The following is a 17,712-nucleotide window of genomic DNA, read 5'->3' as shown; positions in this document are numbered from 1 at the left end:
CTTAATAGGAAAGTGGAGCGCAGATTGCACAGACTACATGACTCCGTACTTTAATTGGGAGAAAAGGTTTCGCACTACAATTGAAGAGGAGGGATGGCACAAAGGCATGAAGCCTGGCCATAGAACTTTTCACATCCATGCAGACGGCTCTAAAACTTAAGACGGAGTGGGAGCGGGCATTTACTGCTCAAAGCTAGGGATAAGGCAGCCTATCAAGCTGCCAGACCACAGCAGTATTTTCCAAGCGGAAGTTTTTGCGGTGGGGAAAGCCGCGGAGCTAGCCTACACAAGAACAAGGAAGAACTCAATAATTAATATATACGTGGACAGTCAAGCAGCAATAAAAGCAATAAGCTCATATTGTATTAAGTCCAAAAATGTTCAACGGAGCAGGGAGGCCATAGAAAGGTTAGCCGCAAACAGTAGACTGCATATCTACTGAGTACCTGGTCACAAGGGCATTATGGTGAACGAAATAGTAGGTGAGATAGCAAAAAGTGCTGTTACTTTGTCCGGCATTATTAAAAATGCGTTTAAAATGCCTGGAAGCCCCATTGTTTGAAGGTCTGGAGGACGCCTCAAAATTGGATCTCCCAGCGCTACTTAGATTCGCCAAAAGCGCTGACATCCTACATGATGTCTACTTTCGGTATTCATAAAGGTCGGTCTCCGACTGGTATCGCTAGTGACCAAAAGGGCTATGCGTGGCTTGTTGCCAACCAGGCTAACCTAACCTAACCTAGGTTGGCAAACGGAATTCCTCTTAAAATTTTCGCTTCTCAGTTCTGTATGAGCCACGACGTTGTAGCATAGCAAAGCAAGCAACGTCCTTTGGTTCTCTCGAGCTCTAGAGCTCGATGCATTTTATTTTAAGTAGAGGAGTAAGCAACATTAAAAGAAAATATCAAACATCTTAAATTAGTTATGGAGTACTTTTGGATGGACTACCAAGCTTTAGAGCAGAGATCACAGTTTTAAAAGTACTTTGGACAGATGCTTCTAGTAGTTGTAGCTCACTGAAATGTCAGCTCTAGTATTAAAAGCTGAAAGTCGAACGTGGGACATCTCAATACTAATCAATCTGTAAGGAAATGAAATGCACCTCCAGAAGTTTACTATATATTAACGGTATGCCCGATATTTGACTACATATTCGTACTACTTGAAATTGTTGTAACAGCATAAAACACTCTCTTTCTCTCTCTTTTCTTTAAGACTGTTACTGATATTAAAATCCTTAGCTGGATATAAATATCGATCGTTCGGATATCGCAGTCCCGACAACTAGTCAATCCGTTCTGAGCCTTCATAAAATTAATCGGGTTTCTCAGATAACAAAAGCTGGATTAGATGATCTGAAGATATCCTAGATGATAATAGATCTTCCAGGTCGATTTCTTACTCTTCCCACATATCTATCTATGAAGGTCCCGAGTTTACTGAAAGAACACCAACACGGAAAGAGCTACAGAAATAACAAGCCAATCTTTCTCTAATGTAGCCAGAAGCCACATATGGAAATAAATCGGTCAAAGGCAATCAATCAAAGGGGTGTCAGCATCAAATTGCTTGATCCCAGCATCATCTGGAGATCGGCTACATTTCTTAGAAACATTTCACGAGCCAGCAGAGACATTTCCTTTGCCGATCACGATATTCGTGGGATCAAGGGAGTGTGTGAAGGCTTAGATTGTCTTTCGATGAATGTGATTGTCGAGCTGTCGATATGTTGTTCTCTCATTCACCGTATTCACTGGCCCGCGGCTAACAACTAGCAGCTGCATTATTCAGGACCGGCCGGCCGATCACCTTGAATGTCATTGCCTTTTTGAGTGCTTGGTCAAAGTCCTCCTCTTATTTGTGGTGTGGGTCTTGATGTTGTTCAACAAATGGAGGGAGCTACAGTTTCAAGTCGACTCCGAACGGTAAATGGTTTTTTGAGAGAAGCTTTTCCACAGCAGAAATACACTCGGAGGCTTGCCATTGCTTGCCGAGGGGCGACCGCTATTAGAAAAAGCTGTTTCTTTTATTTGGTGTTCATGCACGGAGATTCGAACCCACGCATTCTCGAATGATAGTCACGCACCAACGTATTTGACTACGGCGGCCGCAATCAATTAGTAGCTGTTTTATTCATGACCGGTAGGCCAATATTCTTGAATGCCTTTAGCAACGATTAATTCTCTCTCACTCAAGTGTCTAGCGGTTTGAGCATTTCATCCCGGTTCTGTACTCGAGTTGTAATCGGGGTTGAGTTGTGCGGAAAAGGAAAACCGGTTAACAAAAGTTGGGCAATTTGGTGTATTTACAGACGGAATTGGTATAACATCGACCTTAACTGTGAGCTCTAGTCTTCTGTTGTAGAAAGTTCGGAGAGGTATCCGTTTCCTTTTGAGCACAAGCCGGAAGGCATTATCAAACAGGCGTCAGCATGAACTCCTTGAAATTCCCTCTGATGGCTGGGGAAGCTTCGAAATAGAAAGGTGCCAAGCAATTGCTGATGGTTGTCAACCACTACTATCTCAGGCGTAGTGGAAGAGAAGAATTTTCGATGTCTTCTAGCGGTGTTTTTTGGCTGACGGTATACATCATCGACATCGCTCCCCGACACAGCCAACCGCAATGACTCAAGAACAATTCTCTGTTAGTTCAGTGACAAATGCCAGTTTTTTGTTGAAAAGTGGGTTCATACTCTTTACACTCGCTCGCTGAAGATCAGCGTGCCTGCGAAGATTCGAGAGCTTCACGCCTGGCTGATGGTAAAAAAATATCGGCTTAGTCTTGTCAATAGTAACTTCTAGCCCGAGATAAAATTTTGAAAACCACACATTTTCTTTCAACTGCAGTTTTATAGCGCCAAAAAGGACTATCCAAAAACTGATGCACTCTATTCAAAATCCACAATTGAACCCACTTTTACTCACCTGTAATCAGCAGCATTTCCCAGATCCAAACGTCTTTTCTCCTCCCCCGACAGCCCCGCCAGCAGGCAGTAGAAGACGTGATAATTACGTTCGCTATGATTTTGCGAAACTATTCGAGATTTCTCCAAGAGATATTGTTCGATTTTGGCGCCTTCGATGACACCACTCGAGCTAAAGTGTATATCAATATATTTGCCAAAGCTGCAATGGGAGAAAGGGGTGTAAATATGAAACATGTAAATATGTTTTTTTAACATTTCACACCACGACTTACCGCGACGAATTGTCATTGCGCACGGTTTTCGCATTGCCGAATGCTTCGAGTATCGGATTCGCTTCGAGTATTTGTTGTTCGATCCACGAATGTTTGCCACTTATCGCAGCCAGATATTGCAGTATCAGCTTGGTGCTCTCAGTCTTGCCAGCGCCCGATTCACCCGAAATGACAATACATTGATCCTGGCGATAGCGTTTCATGTGCGCGTACGCATTGTCACCGATCGCGAAAATGTGTGGTGGCAATTCGCCGATTTTGCGCTCCTTGTACAGCTTAATTTGATCGGCTGTGTAGATGGGTAGAATTTGATAGGGATTAACAGCGACCAAAATGGAGCCAGTGTAAGTCTGTGGAGGAGAGGAAAATAAATTAAATAATAGTGAAATATTTATTTATTTATAACTTTTCTTTTGCTCTTTACTCACATATATCAAATTCTCTTTATAGCGTATAAGCAGATTTCTTAGTATGCCCGCCTCGTGTAGATCACCCAACGATATCATATCCTCCACACCTTGCACCGAGGAGGCATGCATCGCCTTGATGCGCCGCTCGGGCGATAGCCAAATTTCATTGCCATCATCGTCGCGTACCTGTATGCGTCTACCTTCGGCCGATATTACACGAGCGCCAATGGCTACATCGAATTCCCTACCCGATGCGGGTTCTATCCAGATGTAGTCACCCTGTTTGAAGGAAGATAGAAAGAGAGAGATGAGAAATGATGAATGAAAAACTGAATAGAAACTAGAGGAATAGTGTATAAAATTGAATACCAACATAGGAAAGTTGTAACCGTAAAATGTCATAACAGAAAAAAATGGAATGAAGATATTCGTGAGATGATGGTATGAATGATGAAATAAAGGGTGGTTAAGTTTCAAGGGCCGGTATTGATTTTGAATAAATACAATTTCTTTAAAAACTCATTGTTATTTCTTTTTATTATGATAATATTGGTATGGCTCAATTACGTATGGAAAAAATATCGGCCAAATAACCGCCGCGGTATCGGCGGCACACCTCCATCCGATGGTCTAAATTCTTGATGACGCTGAGGCATAATTGAAGTTCTATGCCGTTAATGTACCGAATTATCTCATCCTTTAGCTCTTGAAGTGTTGCTGGCTTATCGACATATACCTTTTCTTTCAAATAACCCCACAGAAAGAAGACCAACGGTGTCAAATCACATGATCTTGGCGGCCAATTGACATCGCCGCGACGTGAGATTATTCGGCCCATAAGCCGCACCAAACAGTCACTCTTTGTAGGTGCATTGGTTTTTCGGCAATCACTTATCATTCGTCCAAATGCGGCAATTCTGCTTATTGACGAATCCACTGAGGTATAAATGTGCCTCATCACAGAAGTGCGCGATATGCATTTTGATTTGAATATTTTGATTTCATAATAAGCCTGAATAACATTAGCTCGTTATCTTTCCATGATTCAAATTGAATTAGTCTGAAATTGAAAAATGTCAAATAAAATGCAAAAGAAAAATTTGATGTTTAGGTGTGGTTCGCATTGAACATCGGCCCTTGAAATTTAACCACCCATTGGACCCATTAACTGCTGATTGACGGCAATGTTTATGAAAATACTGGCAGAGGCTTAACTGAAACTAACTCAAAAAGCGATGACCTACATATTACAAAATTATATGAAAACAACTTGTACTCTCAGCCTAAAGCAAGCTTTTATCAAAAAGTATAAGAAAAAAGTATTGTACAATCAGACGGAAGTGCACAGAAATCGGAGTGCACTTCAAAAGTCGATGTTAGACCACGACTGTAGCAGTATGGCATTTACAGATGAATCGCCTTTTGTTGGTTGGACCACGCCCTTTCTTGCTATGGGACAACACATCATCAAGGAGAAGCTTAGGAATGAAAAGCTAACACTAAGGCAGGTAAGCTGACACAAACTATGCGGCTACGACAGGCGAAATCCTTACTGAAGTGGTTCAATCAAAAGAGGTTTAGAAAACTCATAACCCTCCCCAAGGATAAACTGTAAATGCTCACGGACCATTGGCAGACCGTTTAGTCATCTGCACGTGATCGGAATAAGGTCCACTCTTTCTTATAGTTTCTGCGACTAGTCCCAGGAGACTCCAATGCATCTTTTCCTTGAATGTACCGTTATAGCATGGAGAAGTTTGAGACATCTCGGCTGATTGAAGGCAGAAGCAAGGCACATACGCTCAATCCAATCCAGCTGCACCTTGAGTTTAATAAGGAAACTGGGTCTGGATGACGTACTATGATGAGTAGCACAAAAGGTCATGAGGTCGAAGTGCAAACCTCAAATTAATTTAATCTAATTTTTGTTATTTGAGATTACTGGAAGAAAGCTTGGGTTGGTAAAGGTACACAATTTATTCACCGCTTTGTTAAACAGCCGACTAAGGTTTATGTTTACGGATGATTTTGTGGGAAAGTTTCGGTACTATATGAAAACTGTTTACTTAAGTCGGTAGCAGAATTTTATGGAGGATAGATTTTAAGAAGTCAGTGACCCAAAACACGGTAGTCGACTATGTACAGGGTAGTCCACATAGTGTTTTTCTTTTAATCATATGCTATTTTGACATTGTCGACTCTTTCCCGCGGTAAATCTGGACAAATGTCTGTGTTATATTTCTGAAGCGAAATTAATCAATTTTCGTAACTCAAACTTAGTTCCAATATCAGTGTTCTGTAGCCCAAACAGTGAGTTCACTGAAAGGAAGTCGAAATGGTGATCGAAAAAGTCTCACGCAATCGTCGCGCTAGCCAATGCATTCTCTGAGAGTGACAGTTTGGTACGGATTTTGGAGCGGTGGAATCAATCTCCCATTTTTTCTTTAAAAATGCTACAGAAAACGGCCAACGGTGATCTTTAAAATTGAAGACATGGACTTGGACGATATATGGCTTCAGCTGGATAATGCAACTTGCCACACAGCCCATGACACATTCGATCTTTTGCGCTCTTAAGATGAATATCAAATTAGCCGTTCGTGAGATAGAGCTAGAAACTGTAGCCGATGTCTTGGAAAGCTGGATAACAGGATGTGCTACTGCGAAGCCAGCCGAAGTAGCCACATAAATCCAGCGGGACAAAACTGTACTTTGCTGTTCAAGAAGCAATGAACTTTGGAAGGTCTTTGAGGAAACGATCACCTTGGCTCCTTGCCACAACAAGATCTACTCAGATTTTTTCGGAGCTCGAGTAGATTTAAAGAGAATTAAAAAGGAATCCGAATGTGGTACAATGGACTTAATAGTGTCTGAGTGCTGTACTTGCTAGTTTTACCGGCAAAAAACAAAAAACAAAAAGGGCACTAAGAAAAGCGAAGAGTTGGCGCAAAGCAATGTCTTCAACAAAACTATCATACTTAGGTTATGTGAACGACGTGGAATCAACGGATCTGACTTATTTTGAACTAAGTGATGCAATAATTTCATTATGTCGACCCCTGCGTTGCCTGCTGGGAAGATCTCCCTTGCCGAGAGATGACCACCGAGAAAACACCTTACCTATCATTTAGTGTTTCATGCCCACAAAGGAATACTCGTATATTAATTCGCATTTATGCACTATGGAAAACGCAGCCTACAGGTGGGACGATTATACGGCCGAAATTTAGGCTTACCACGGGCTTACCGCCGGAATACTGTAGCGTCTACAAGGCAGAGGTCTTAGTCAAAAAGGAGGTAACTGCGTATTTTAGAACACACGCCGTAACAAAGACTACGACAAATATCTTATCGGATAGCCAGGCGGTCATCAAATCAATGGAGGCAGTTATACTGAGGGCAAAGGTTGCTCAGGAATGCCTGATATTAGCACCGTCTTAAGGTCAGACTTATGTGGCTTCCGCCACATAGTTATATTGAAGGAAATTGCAAGCCGAAGAGCTAGCCAGAAAGGGTACTAATCGTCCACTGCTTAAAAACCAATGCAATATTGCAATTCCTATCGCAACGTGCAAAGTAAGGATAAGGAGACCAATAAGTCATGGAGAGATGAAAATAATTGTGTTGCAACCAAGCTAATTTGACCACAAATAGTTAAGAAAAGATAAGCAGAATGGCTCAACCTTCCAAGAGAGAAGGACTTGGCTTGTGTCATTGGCTGTTAGGTAGGCACTATTCTAGAATAGGAGTATTTTCTTAAGAATAATGCAGAATTTGTATAGACGAGCAAGAAACAGCAGAACACTTCCTTTGTAATTGTCCAGCCTAGGCCACAGGACAGATGGCCACGGAAGTCTATGCTATCTTGAACGTGGCATACTGGATAATTGAGAAAAAGTGGCGGGGTAGCAGTATTGGAATTTGTAGTGACAGTCAAGTTGCACTGAAAGCCGTTGCTAGCCCATGCTGCTCTTCGAACTAAGTCGGTGAATGTAAGACAAAACTGAGCAGGGTTGCAAAACACAAGAAAGTTAGTCTTATTTGGGTGCCTGGATATTGTGGTATTATGTACAGGGAACGAGTTGGGCGATAAACTGGCTAATGAAGGCTCCGCAAGTATGCTACTAGGCCCTGAACCATTACTAGGTGCCGATTCCGCATCGATTCAACTACGGATTGACGACTTCATGAGGTCTACCCATAGAAGATGTGGGTCTGAGTTGGGCTGCTGTAGTGCAGCCAAGTGCTTTGTGGAAGAACCAAATACGAATTTAGCGACCTTTCTCCTAAAACTCAGCAGAAAGAACCTGAGAATACTGGTGGGTGTAATCACAGGGCACAATGTATGTGGTCAACATATGGCTGCCATGGGGGTCGTCAACAGCCCGATATGCCTATCCTGTCTTGAGGATGGCGACACCGCAAAGCATTTTCTCTGTAGCTGTCCGGCGCTTTTAAGCATCAGGCTGAGGATATTGGGTTGCGTTATACTGAGTATGGATAAAGTACTCTTCCTCTTCCGGATCTCTTAAGATTCATCAATTAATCCAAGAGATTTGTGGAAGAGCGACATCAAACTATTCTTTCCGTCTTACCACCCACATTTTATCTTTCCTATCTTTATTCTTTCTACTGAATTCTATCCGGGTGTTGTACAATGGTCTCCTGACTGAGTGCTTGGACTCCGCTAACCTCCAAAAATCTAATCTAATCTGAGCTAATTCTCCAGCCTTAGAGCAAGGTTGTTCGGAAAATACTCTTTTGACCCTCTTACGGAACTATCCGGTTTTGGAATAAAACCGCTTTATAAGAGCGTCTAAATGGTTCCATTATGAATAAACACTAAGGGTCACGTGTTACACAGTGGAACCACAACGGACCTTCAGAGTCAAGGTGAGTTGTCTGTTCTAAACCGACTGCCACAAAAACCTAACCTAACCGAGGCCTACCGCCTCAGAATTTCAAAAGTTAATTTTAATAATTTTCAAATGCTTTTCTTTCCTGAGCTTCGCCATGATAAAAATGTGAGCCTTGAAAAAGGTTCTGATGTTGCCAGATCATAAAGAACTTATCCCCGTATTTGTATTTACTTACAAATCTATTTAAAAGCCTTGGGTTACCAATTTGGAACTGTTGATCTTAAAAATAATATGAAACTGAATAATAAAAATAAGAATTATTATAACTGTAATATAATATTAATATTGAGTATATTTATTTGCATAAAAAAATAAAATAAAAAAATATAAAAACAACAGCAAACACAACAACAACAAAAACACATCGGGCTCTGCCACACACGACACCACTAAATGATGGACTTCTTTTACAATTTTATATCTTAACGCGTTTTTAAGCGCCGATCGCAACATGGCTATGATTTTTTTTTTGTGTGTTCTTTTTTTTGCGGCTAATTCTAACTGCATTACCACTAGGCGCTTTTTTCAACCATAGCCTAGAACGTAGTTTGTTTTGTTATTTACAGTTGCGCCCCGAAATTATTTAAATAGCTGGGTATGCGCTTGTGTGCGCCTGAATGCGTACAACATGTGCCCTGAGGTGGTACAGTAACCCTGGCAACTATTTAACAATCCAAAGCAACAGCCAAGCAGCCAGGCAGCAAGGCAGCCATGCAATCATTGTTTAGTTTGTTACTGTTGGCAACAACAGCAACTGTTGGTGGTAGCGGTTTCACGCATGTAGTTGTCATGCCTATTGGCTATGTTGTTGTTGTTGATTGTTGTAGCTGATGTTGTTTGTATTGCTACCACTTTTACCATCACCGCCGCTAGTTGTAAGCCAACTGAATTGGTACGCGTAACAACAACTACAACAACATACAACTACTATTACTTGTGCAATGTGTCATTATGATGCCATGGAACAAGCAATAAAGGGTGTTATATATATGTATATGCTCTTGTAAATATATGTGCACCTCGCGACAAGTCATAAAATAAAGCTTATTAATAAATACAGTTTATTTAATAATAGTAGAGCTTTAAAAAAACAAAAAAAATAGAGGTTATTTCCCTCGGGGGAGACTGTCATCCCTAGAGGGCGCGCCCCCAAGCGTTGGATAGGGGAAGTCCTCCCAGATATCAGACATAGAAAGTAAGAGAGAAGATCTTCCTCGAATCATACAGGCCGAAGACGTAAACCTGGTTAAAAAAAACTCCCTAAACCTAAGGTGTGATGCGACCCATGCCTATTGGGTGGGTTTAGCAGCCGCGGGACTACATAAGGCTGTCTTCTAACGGAGCTCTCTTGATATCAGGCCACCTCAGGTTGTAACGATGGCCTTGCCATGGTATGGGGCGCTACCATAGTCGACAGGTTATTTCCTCTGGGCTCTCTGGGCGTTGCAGGTGATCGTACGAAACAGATGATGAACACAAACAAAAACCAAAACTCTGATAGCGGTGAAAAACAGACGGACAAAGTGACTAGAAGACAGGCGGACGCATTTACAGCACAAGACAAACAAACGGACACACATACAAAACAACAGGATAAGCAATCGGTCATCTGTGACAAACTGGGGATCGGGTTTTCCTTTTTTCTCAACTTTCTTTCCTTAGCCAAGAAACAGTTGAGGGTAAAGCTGTGGGTCACAGCACGCACACCAACAACTATAAAATATGCAAGGTTCTTAAACCGCGAAGACTGGATATAGTCTTGCTGTAAATAATTGTTAAACAAGTTGGTAACGTGGATGTGGCAACAACATGGTGCGGAAGCGCTAGTTGGATTCTGAATGAATCACCACTTTAACCAACCAACCAATCAACCAGAGCTTATTTTTTAACAAAACCCATATAAATTAAATTTTCAAGCTTTATAAAAACTCCGCGAACTTTTCATCCTCATTCCAGGGCTTCTAATTAGAGTTTCTTTAAAAAAATTTATTGTATTGTAGTATACAGCTTTATAGTCCATTAAATTTTATATGATAATTTAGCTTTAATGCTCTCACACTGCACTGCATAAGTAAAATTTGGCGGAGCTCATTCTGCATATCCTTTAGACCAAAATTCTTCAAGGATCCGGTTACTCAAATGAAGACTTCGATCTCCTAAAAAATGTTGACAAAGCTTCTCGCCAACATTGAGATAACGATTATTATAGGCAAGTCCATTCTTAAAATTTTATTTCTGATAAATAACACAATCCTGCGAGGGTGAGTTTCTAGAATGGCTGTACTTGTGTCTTGTAGTTTTTATGCGCTGAAAACGAATCTGACCTTCAAAATGCTCCATCACGTCAGGATTTTTGGTAAATGAAGCCTAAAAGGTCAAAAAATGGCCATTTTAGCCATTTTTGATCATTTTTTTTGGGATAGAAATTTTTTTTTTCAATTTTCGACGAAAAGGTCGCATAGTACAACTCTTTAGCTTTAAACCCCATTTTTTTAAATTATTGTACGATTTTTTAAAAAAAAGTAATGACATTTTGAAATTAACAGTTTCAGTTACGTATACGTTGGGTATAACGTCTATTGGCTTCATTTTAGGCTTCATTTACCAAAAATTCTGACGTGATGGAGCATTTTGAAGGTCAGATTCGTTTTCAGCGCATAAAAAACTACAAGAAACAAGTACAGCCATTCTAGAAACTGAAAAAAGTTAAATTTCGCAGGCCTGTGTAATTTTTACTATAAAAAAAGGACTAATTAACGAAATTTTTGAAAGACTTTGGCTCTAGCAACCATGAGATTATACTCATGTTGCATGCCTACTAGCGCTGAAATATAAATCATAACACAGTAGTGAAGCTAAAATTACAAATAAAAACGCCGATGCACGTAAATTTAATTTTGGGTCGTAGATTACGGATCTGTGTTCCGTTTTAGTGCATCGGATCATTTTTTCAAAATATTTTTGTCTGTACTGTCCCTCAAGCGGATTAATCGATTATTTTTGAATGACAAATATTCGAGTCCCTTTTGAAATTATGATTTTCTCAATTCATTGTTTCCGATTTCGAACACTTTTTGATCTATTCCCAACAAATTATTGTATTTAAATTTTTGGAATTGTGAATTTCTTTTTCGAATTGATGCAATATTTTTTTGCATTATCTACGTTAGATAATTCGGCCGTTAAAATTTTCGCAAGCTTAGAGTAAATTTTCTTCCCAGCGAAACGATCTTTGGATGTAGCGACTGCAGAGTAATTTAGGAGGAAGATTTTACATACATTCTTCTTCTTCTTAATTGGCGCGATAACCGCTTACGCGATTTTGGCCGAGCTTAACAAAGCGCGCCAGTCGTTTCTTTCTCGTGTTAATCGGCGCCAATTGGACACACCAAGTGAAGCCAAGTCCTTCTCCACCTGATCTTTCCAACGCAGAGGAGGCCTTCCTCTTCCTCTGCTACCACCAGCTGGTACCGCATCGAATACTTTCAAAGCCGGAGCGTTTGTATCCATTCGGACAACATGACCCAGCCAACGAAGCCGCTGGACTTTATTCGCTGCGCTATGTCTATGTCGTCGTAAAGCTCATACAGCTCATCGTTCCATCGTCTGCGATATTCGCCGTTGCCAATGTGCAAAGGTCCAAAAATCTTACGCAGAATCTTTCTCTCGAACACTCCAAGCGTCGCTTCATCGGATGTTGTCATCGTCCAAGCTTCTGCGCCATACGTTAGGACGGGCATGATGAGAGTCTTGTAGGGTGTTAGTTTTGTTCGTCGAGAGAGGACTTTACTGCTCACTTGCCTACTTAGTCCAAGGCTGACATTGTTATCGGTGTTAATGCTGGTTCCTAAATAAACGAAGTCTTTTACAACCTCGAAATTATAACTGTCTACAGTGACGTGGGTGCCGATACGCGAGTGCGCCGACTGTTTGTTTGAAGACAGGAGGTACTTCGTTTTGTCCTCGTTCACCACCAGACCCATTCGTTTTGCCTCTTTATCCAGTTTGGAGAAGGCAGAACTAACAGCGCGGTTGTTAAGGCCGATGATGTCAATATCATCGGCATACGCCAGCAATTGTACGCTCTTATAAAAAATTGTGTCTGAGCGATTAAGTTCTGCGGCTCATACGATGCTCTCCAACATCAGGTTAAAGAAGTCACACGACAGCGAGTCACCCTGTCTGAAACCTCGTTTGGTATCAAACGGCTCGGAGAGGTCCTTCCCAATTCTGACGGCGCTGCTGGTGTTGAGCAACGTCATCTTACATAGCCGTATTAGTTTTGAGGGGATACCAAATTCAGACATCGCGGCATACAGGTGACTCCTTTTACATACATTAGGATGGGTAAAATTTTTTCGATATCGATTTTACTCTACTCTAAACACAAGTCCTAAGAATATAGCTCTAAAGTCAATTTCGATTGGGTTGGTGCGTGACTACCATTCGGAAGTGTAGAGATTTGAGTTTCCGTATATGACACAAAATGATAGAAACATTTTTTTTTTTAATAGCGGTCGCCTCTCCGTAGGCAATGGCATACTTCCGAGTGCATTTCTGCCATGAAAACGCTTCTCATAAAAAACTATCTGCTATTTTGAGACGGCATAAAACTGTAGGTCCCTCTATTAATGAAAAAACTTTAAGACGCATTCCAGAAATAGGAGGACGAACTCGGCCAGTTACTCGGCAAAAGGGCGTACTGCCAATTATTTTTATTATTATTATCAATAGGAAAAGTGGCTGCATATAGTTTTTTTTATTTTTTTTGTTTTTTGTATGTAAAGAAAACTTAAACTGGGAAAAAACTTTAAAACAATTGAATGTTGCAATATTTCAAAAATTTATTTAAAATTTTCTTTACAATGAGAAAATTTTTTGAAAAATAACAATATGGCGGACTTTTGAAAAAAAAGGTATGTTTTTCGGGTGGAAGTTAGGGCTGAAAAGAAACAAAAATAGCACCTGCCAGAATGACAAGCCTACAGAATAATAATCAGTTTAACTTTTTGTTTCAGATGTCCTGAAGAGCAAAATATTGTTGACAAGCCACCTACCTTTAACTTTGGTGCCACACTACTACAAAAAGTATGTCAAAGAAAATATTGTTTTTGTATACTTTTTGATGTCAATAATAACATACTATAAAATCAAAACGATCGCACCTTATTTTCTCAAAACAAAAAATTCGTACAAAATATCTATAAAAAATGAGTATTTGAGCAAACCTTAACAAAGTATTTACAATTATTTTAGTTTAAAATTTATTTACTTTCAACACAAAGTGTCTATTATCTGCTTCTATCTGCACAGCCATAACTTCTTTTCTATTTTTGTATTAAGCACAGCTTTCTTTAAAATTTGGCGAGCACGAAATTAATGCTAGAGCTATGCCCTAATCGACTTGTTCTCTAAAAATATTATGAAGAAGCCAAATCTGCTACGATGACGAAAAATCATTCCGTACAAATTGACCCGCCCTAATGCGTATTCACATATATATATATATATATATATATATATAATATTTTTAGAGAACAAGTCGATTAGGGCATAGCTCTAGCATACATATATATATTTTTTTTTTGTTAAGGTATTTATGGAAAGACTCTGAGAGCTCGCAAACACAATGCACTCCACTTTGCATTAAATTCTGTGATCGTATGACATAGTCGCCTAAGTCCAAAGTTCGGACCACCTCTGTTCCCTTTTTTTGCTAGATTATCCCAGTAAACAATCTTAACGTAATTTTTTCCATAAATTTAAATATGGAATGACAATAAATGAAGAAAATAAATAACTTGTGGGACCTTTTGAGTACTTAGAAGGCTATTAAGAAAACTATTTCAATTTTATCTTAAATCGACAGAAGCTACTATGGCGCATACGACCACAGAATTTTTGAGGTAGAATTTGTATAACTTTGCATTTGTTGTGCTTTCCATTACACCACCATGGCCAATGTGGTAGTGGCTTTAGTTATTCTTATTATTATTTTTTTTTTTTTCAATTTTATTACACATTCCACTGCACGCCTCGCCACGCCAAATCATTGCTCCTGCTTTACTTAGGGTTCGCGCGCGCGCTCGCACGCATCTCGCTTGTTATTATTGTTGCCGATGTAAGCGGAATTCACTTAAGCGTGACAAAAAGCATCCGCTCGTTCCCATTTTTCAAGCCGCACTTTGTATTCGTTCTTTTCCGCAAAGCCCATTCGACGTTGCTACAGGTCTCGTGCGCCAAGCGGCAGCTGCAAAACGCATAACAGCCGCGAACTTCAAAGCACGCAAATAGCGCACTACTATGTGGCAGCACTAAGCAACATGCGCTGCCTGGCATCCCTAACAAGCAACTTTACCACTGACATTCACGTTGACCGACCAACTTTATGTTTCACCATGAAAAGCGGCGGCATTTCAAGCCACTCGCGTGAGTGATAGGGACTGAACGTCGCGCTCAAACATTTAACATTTAACGCTGAACCGAGTTCCCCTTCCGTTTCTGATTTGATTTTGATTTTGTTTTTATGCTTTGCTACAGTTCATTACTTCATTTCTGCTGTACGACTATTGCTGCTGTTGAACTCATCAACTCAGGATACTTTGCCTTCGAGTGTCTGCAATCATTTTCATTGCTTTACAGAAACTCTAGATAGCGCAAATGTATGTATGTATGTATGTATGTATGGGTTGGTGAATCTGTAGTGCTTTGACAGTTTTGCCCAGTTTATGACAAAACCTATAAATGCCACCAACTGTCATTACGTTTGCTTAGTACTTGGAGGTTGGTACTGTTGCTGTTGCTGTCGTTTTTGCTGTATGTGGTTGCTGTTGCCGTCAGTGTTTTGATTGACATTAAAAACTAGTGTAGTTGTTTTTGTTACAGCCGTAGTTGGCATTGCTGGAGCTTTATGATGATGTAATAACCGTGACCTGAATCTTATGTCAGGTGTAACGTTCCATGTTTGCGGTCGAAATGGTTGGCACTTAGCGCTGTTGTAAGCAAATATGTAGGTTTGTATGTGTGTATGTATTTGTGTACTAATAGTATTATTATTATGATTTTAATCTTTTGTTGTAGTTGTAGCTATCTGAGCTTGACTCCAATGTGGCTTCGGATTACGTGTACCATAAACAAACATAAAGCACACATACAGTCACGCGCAAAATAAAGAATCGCGATATTTTGAACAGTTTTGAGATATTTTTTTCAGAATTCTTTTTATATTAAAATATAGCTCACTATACAATAAATATCAGATAAATCAAATTTTGAGATTTTGCACAAGTTTTATAAAAATTCGACACATTTTTGTCAAATTTTCAAACTTAAGGGGTTAGCCTGGTTTATGAGGTCTAAAAATTGCATCTCTTTGCGATTTTTTTTTAAGGAAAAAATTAATTTAGCACTGCAAAGTTTTTTTATCTTTTAATGAACATTTAAAAAGTATAAAAATTTTTTGTACTGGTTAAAATAAGTTGAAAAAAATGTTTAACATAGAAATTAGTAGAGCGCTGCAGCGCTGGAGTTTCCAACTGGCGTACAAGATACAGCTCATAATTATTATCTAAAGCAAAAAATTCAAATGGATTTCTTATTACCATGATTTTTTATTCTAGATGAACTAAGAAAACTGAGAGAAATTCCAAAATTTCAACTTTTTGGAGGTTTTAAAGAAAAAAATGCCTTTCTATAAAAAAAAATCACTTCAACTTGGTATAAAAATCTTGAAAAATTTTTTTTATCTATTTTGTTAGTTCAAATAGAAGAGAATTTAATATTGATGGGAAGAAGCTATGATTCATTTCAAAAGGTTCATTAGTTTTTTTTTCATTCGCCAATTCAAAGAAATCATAAAAATGAAAAGTCGAGAAAAGAAGATAAAGTTTTTACTGTAGCTGTCCGGTCACAGCGTAACTACCTTTGTGTAAATATTCTGAAATATATTAGGAATCGCTTAAAACGAAAAAAAAAAATTGATTTTTTTGACCTTATAAACCAGGCTCCCCCCTTAAGATGAATGAATAATAATAATAAACATCTCAAACTAAAGATTCGAACCAACGTTGAAAAACAAAAAATTTAATTACTACATTTTTATTTATGATACTTAATTTTAATTTACTAATTACTAAATTTTTATTTGCTTCCCGTTTTATAGCCCACTAAATTTTAGTATAATAAAGTACAAGTGGCTCAAAATCTCCTCATCCCTGTCCACCCTGATGGCACATAGGGCCTCTACAAAACGCTTCCCACGTACACGATCCTGCGCGATGACTTTGACTTCTTTGAAAGATTTCCCTGTAGCGTTAAGTTATTTTCCAAGTGCACCTACGGCGTGCTTTTGGCTCAAAATGCTCATTGATACTTGATAGTTTTTCTCCATTTAAAAGAATGTCGTCCATGCGATTGAATTTTTCTTTTTTTTTTTAATTTTCGTAAATCTTTTGTGATACAAGTTGTGAAACTTTAATTTACATAAAATGTGTTGTAGAATGCACTATATTTTTATAAAAAATTAAGGAAAATTTCAAAAAAATTAAAGAAATATAATCAAAATATTGGGCTTCTAATATTTTGTCCATAAGTGTCTCTTCATAGCTGTATATAGAGCGCGCATGCGCAAATATTTGCACATTTCGCAAGCAACGCAATAAACAATGAAATCAACGCGATTTTGGCAATCTCCGGTTAGTTTGATGGGTGTGAAAGCAGAGACGATATATAAATAAAATCCAGCGGGAGTTTGCCATATCGTAAATGCCCCTCGTCACGCGCCATTTGCTACTCAAATTAAGTTCTTATTATCTCCATGCTTCGTAATTCTATTATAATTCATTATTTTGTGATTGCGGAAGCAAAAGCGCATTGGTTTAATTCGAATTTGAGTTTCGAATATGCGGAAAATATTATTTACCATTTCAGCGAAGTTTTTTGACTATTTAGGGACTCTCTGATATGTTGTGAATTTTTCAATATTTGTAAATAATTGTTTTCGATTTTATTTACAACTTCGGTTATAAAAAAATAGCGAATTTTGAAGTACTTTTTTTGGTTTTTCGGTATGAAATTTTTTTTATATTTTTACTAAAGTATAGTGCACTCTACAACAAAAACCATGTAACTCGCAACTCAAAATTTTGTATCAGTACAAAATTCCTGAAAACTTAAGAGTCAAACCA

At 39.0% G+C, this 17,712-nt stretch overlaps 1 protein-coding gene across 1 annotated transcript in view; it reads right to left on the bottom strand.

The window, feature by feature from the left end:
* LOC129249090 (myosin-VIIa) overlaps positions 1-17,712 on the bottom strand; it is a 104,858-nt gene that overhangs the window by 10,070 nt on the left and 77,076 nt on the right. Inside the window, exons 4-6 of the mRNA XM_054888716.1 lie at positions 3,627-3,887; positions 3,199-3,548; positions 2,925-3,125 (exon numbers count right to left, since the gene is read on the bottom strand). Coding sequence (XP_054744691.1) covers positions 2,925-3,125; positions 3,199-3,548; positions 3,627-3,887 — 812 coding nt within the window. The remainder of the gene's footprint in view (positions 1-2,924; positions 3,126-3,198; positions 3,549-3,626; positions 3,888-17,712) is intronic.

Source organism: Anastrepha obliqua, chromosome 5, assembly GCF_027943255.1.
Source record: "Anastrepha obliqua isolate idAnaObli1 chromosome 5, idAnaObli1_1.0, whole genome shotgun sequence".
Lineage (NCBI taxonomy): Eukaryota > Metazoa > Arthropoda > Insecta > Diptera > Tephritidae > Anastrepha > Anastrepha obliqua.
The sequence above is the reverse complement of the archived record's forward strand: the minus strand, read 5'-3'. Positions and strand labels throughout refer to the sequence as shown.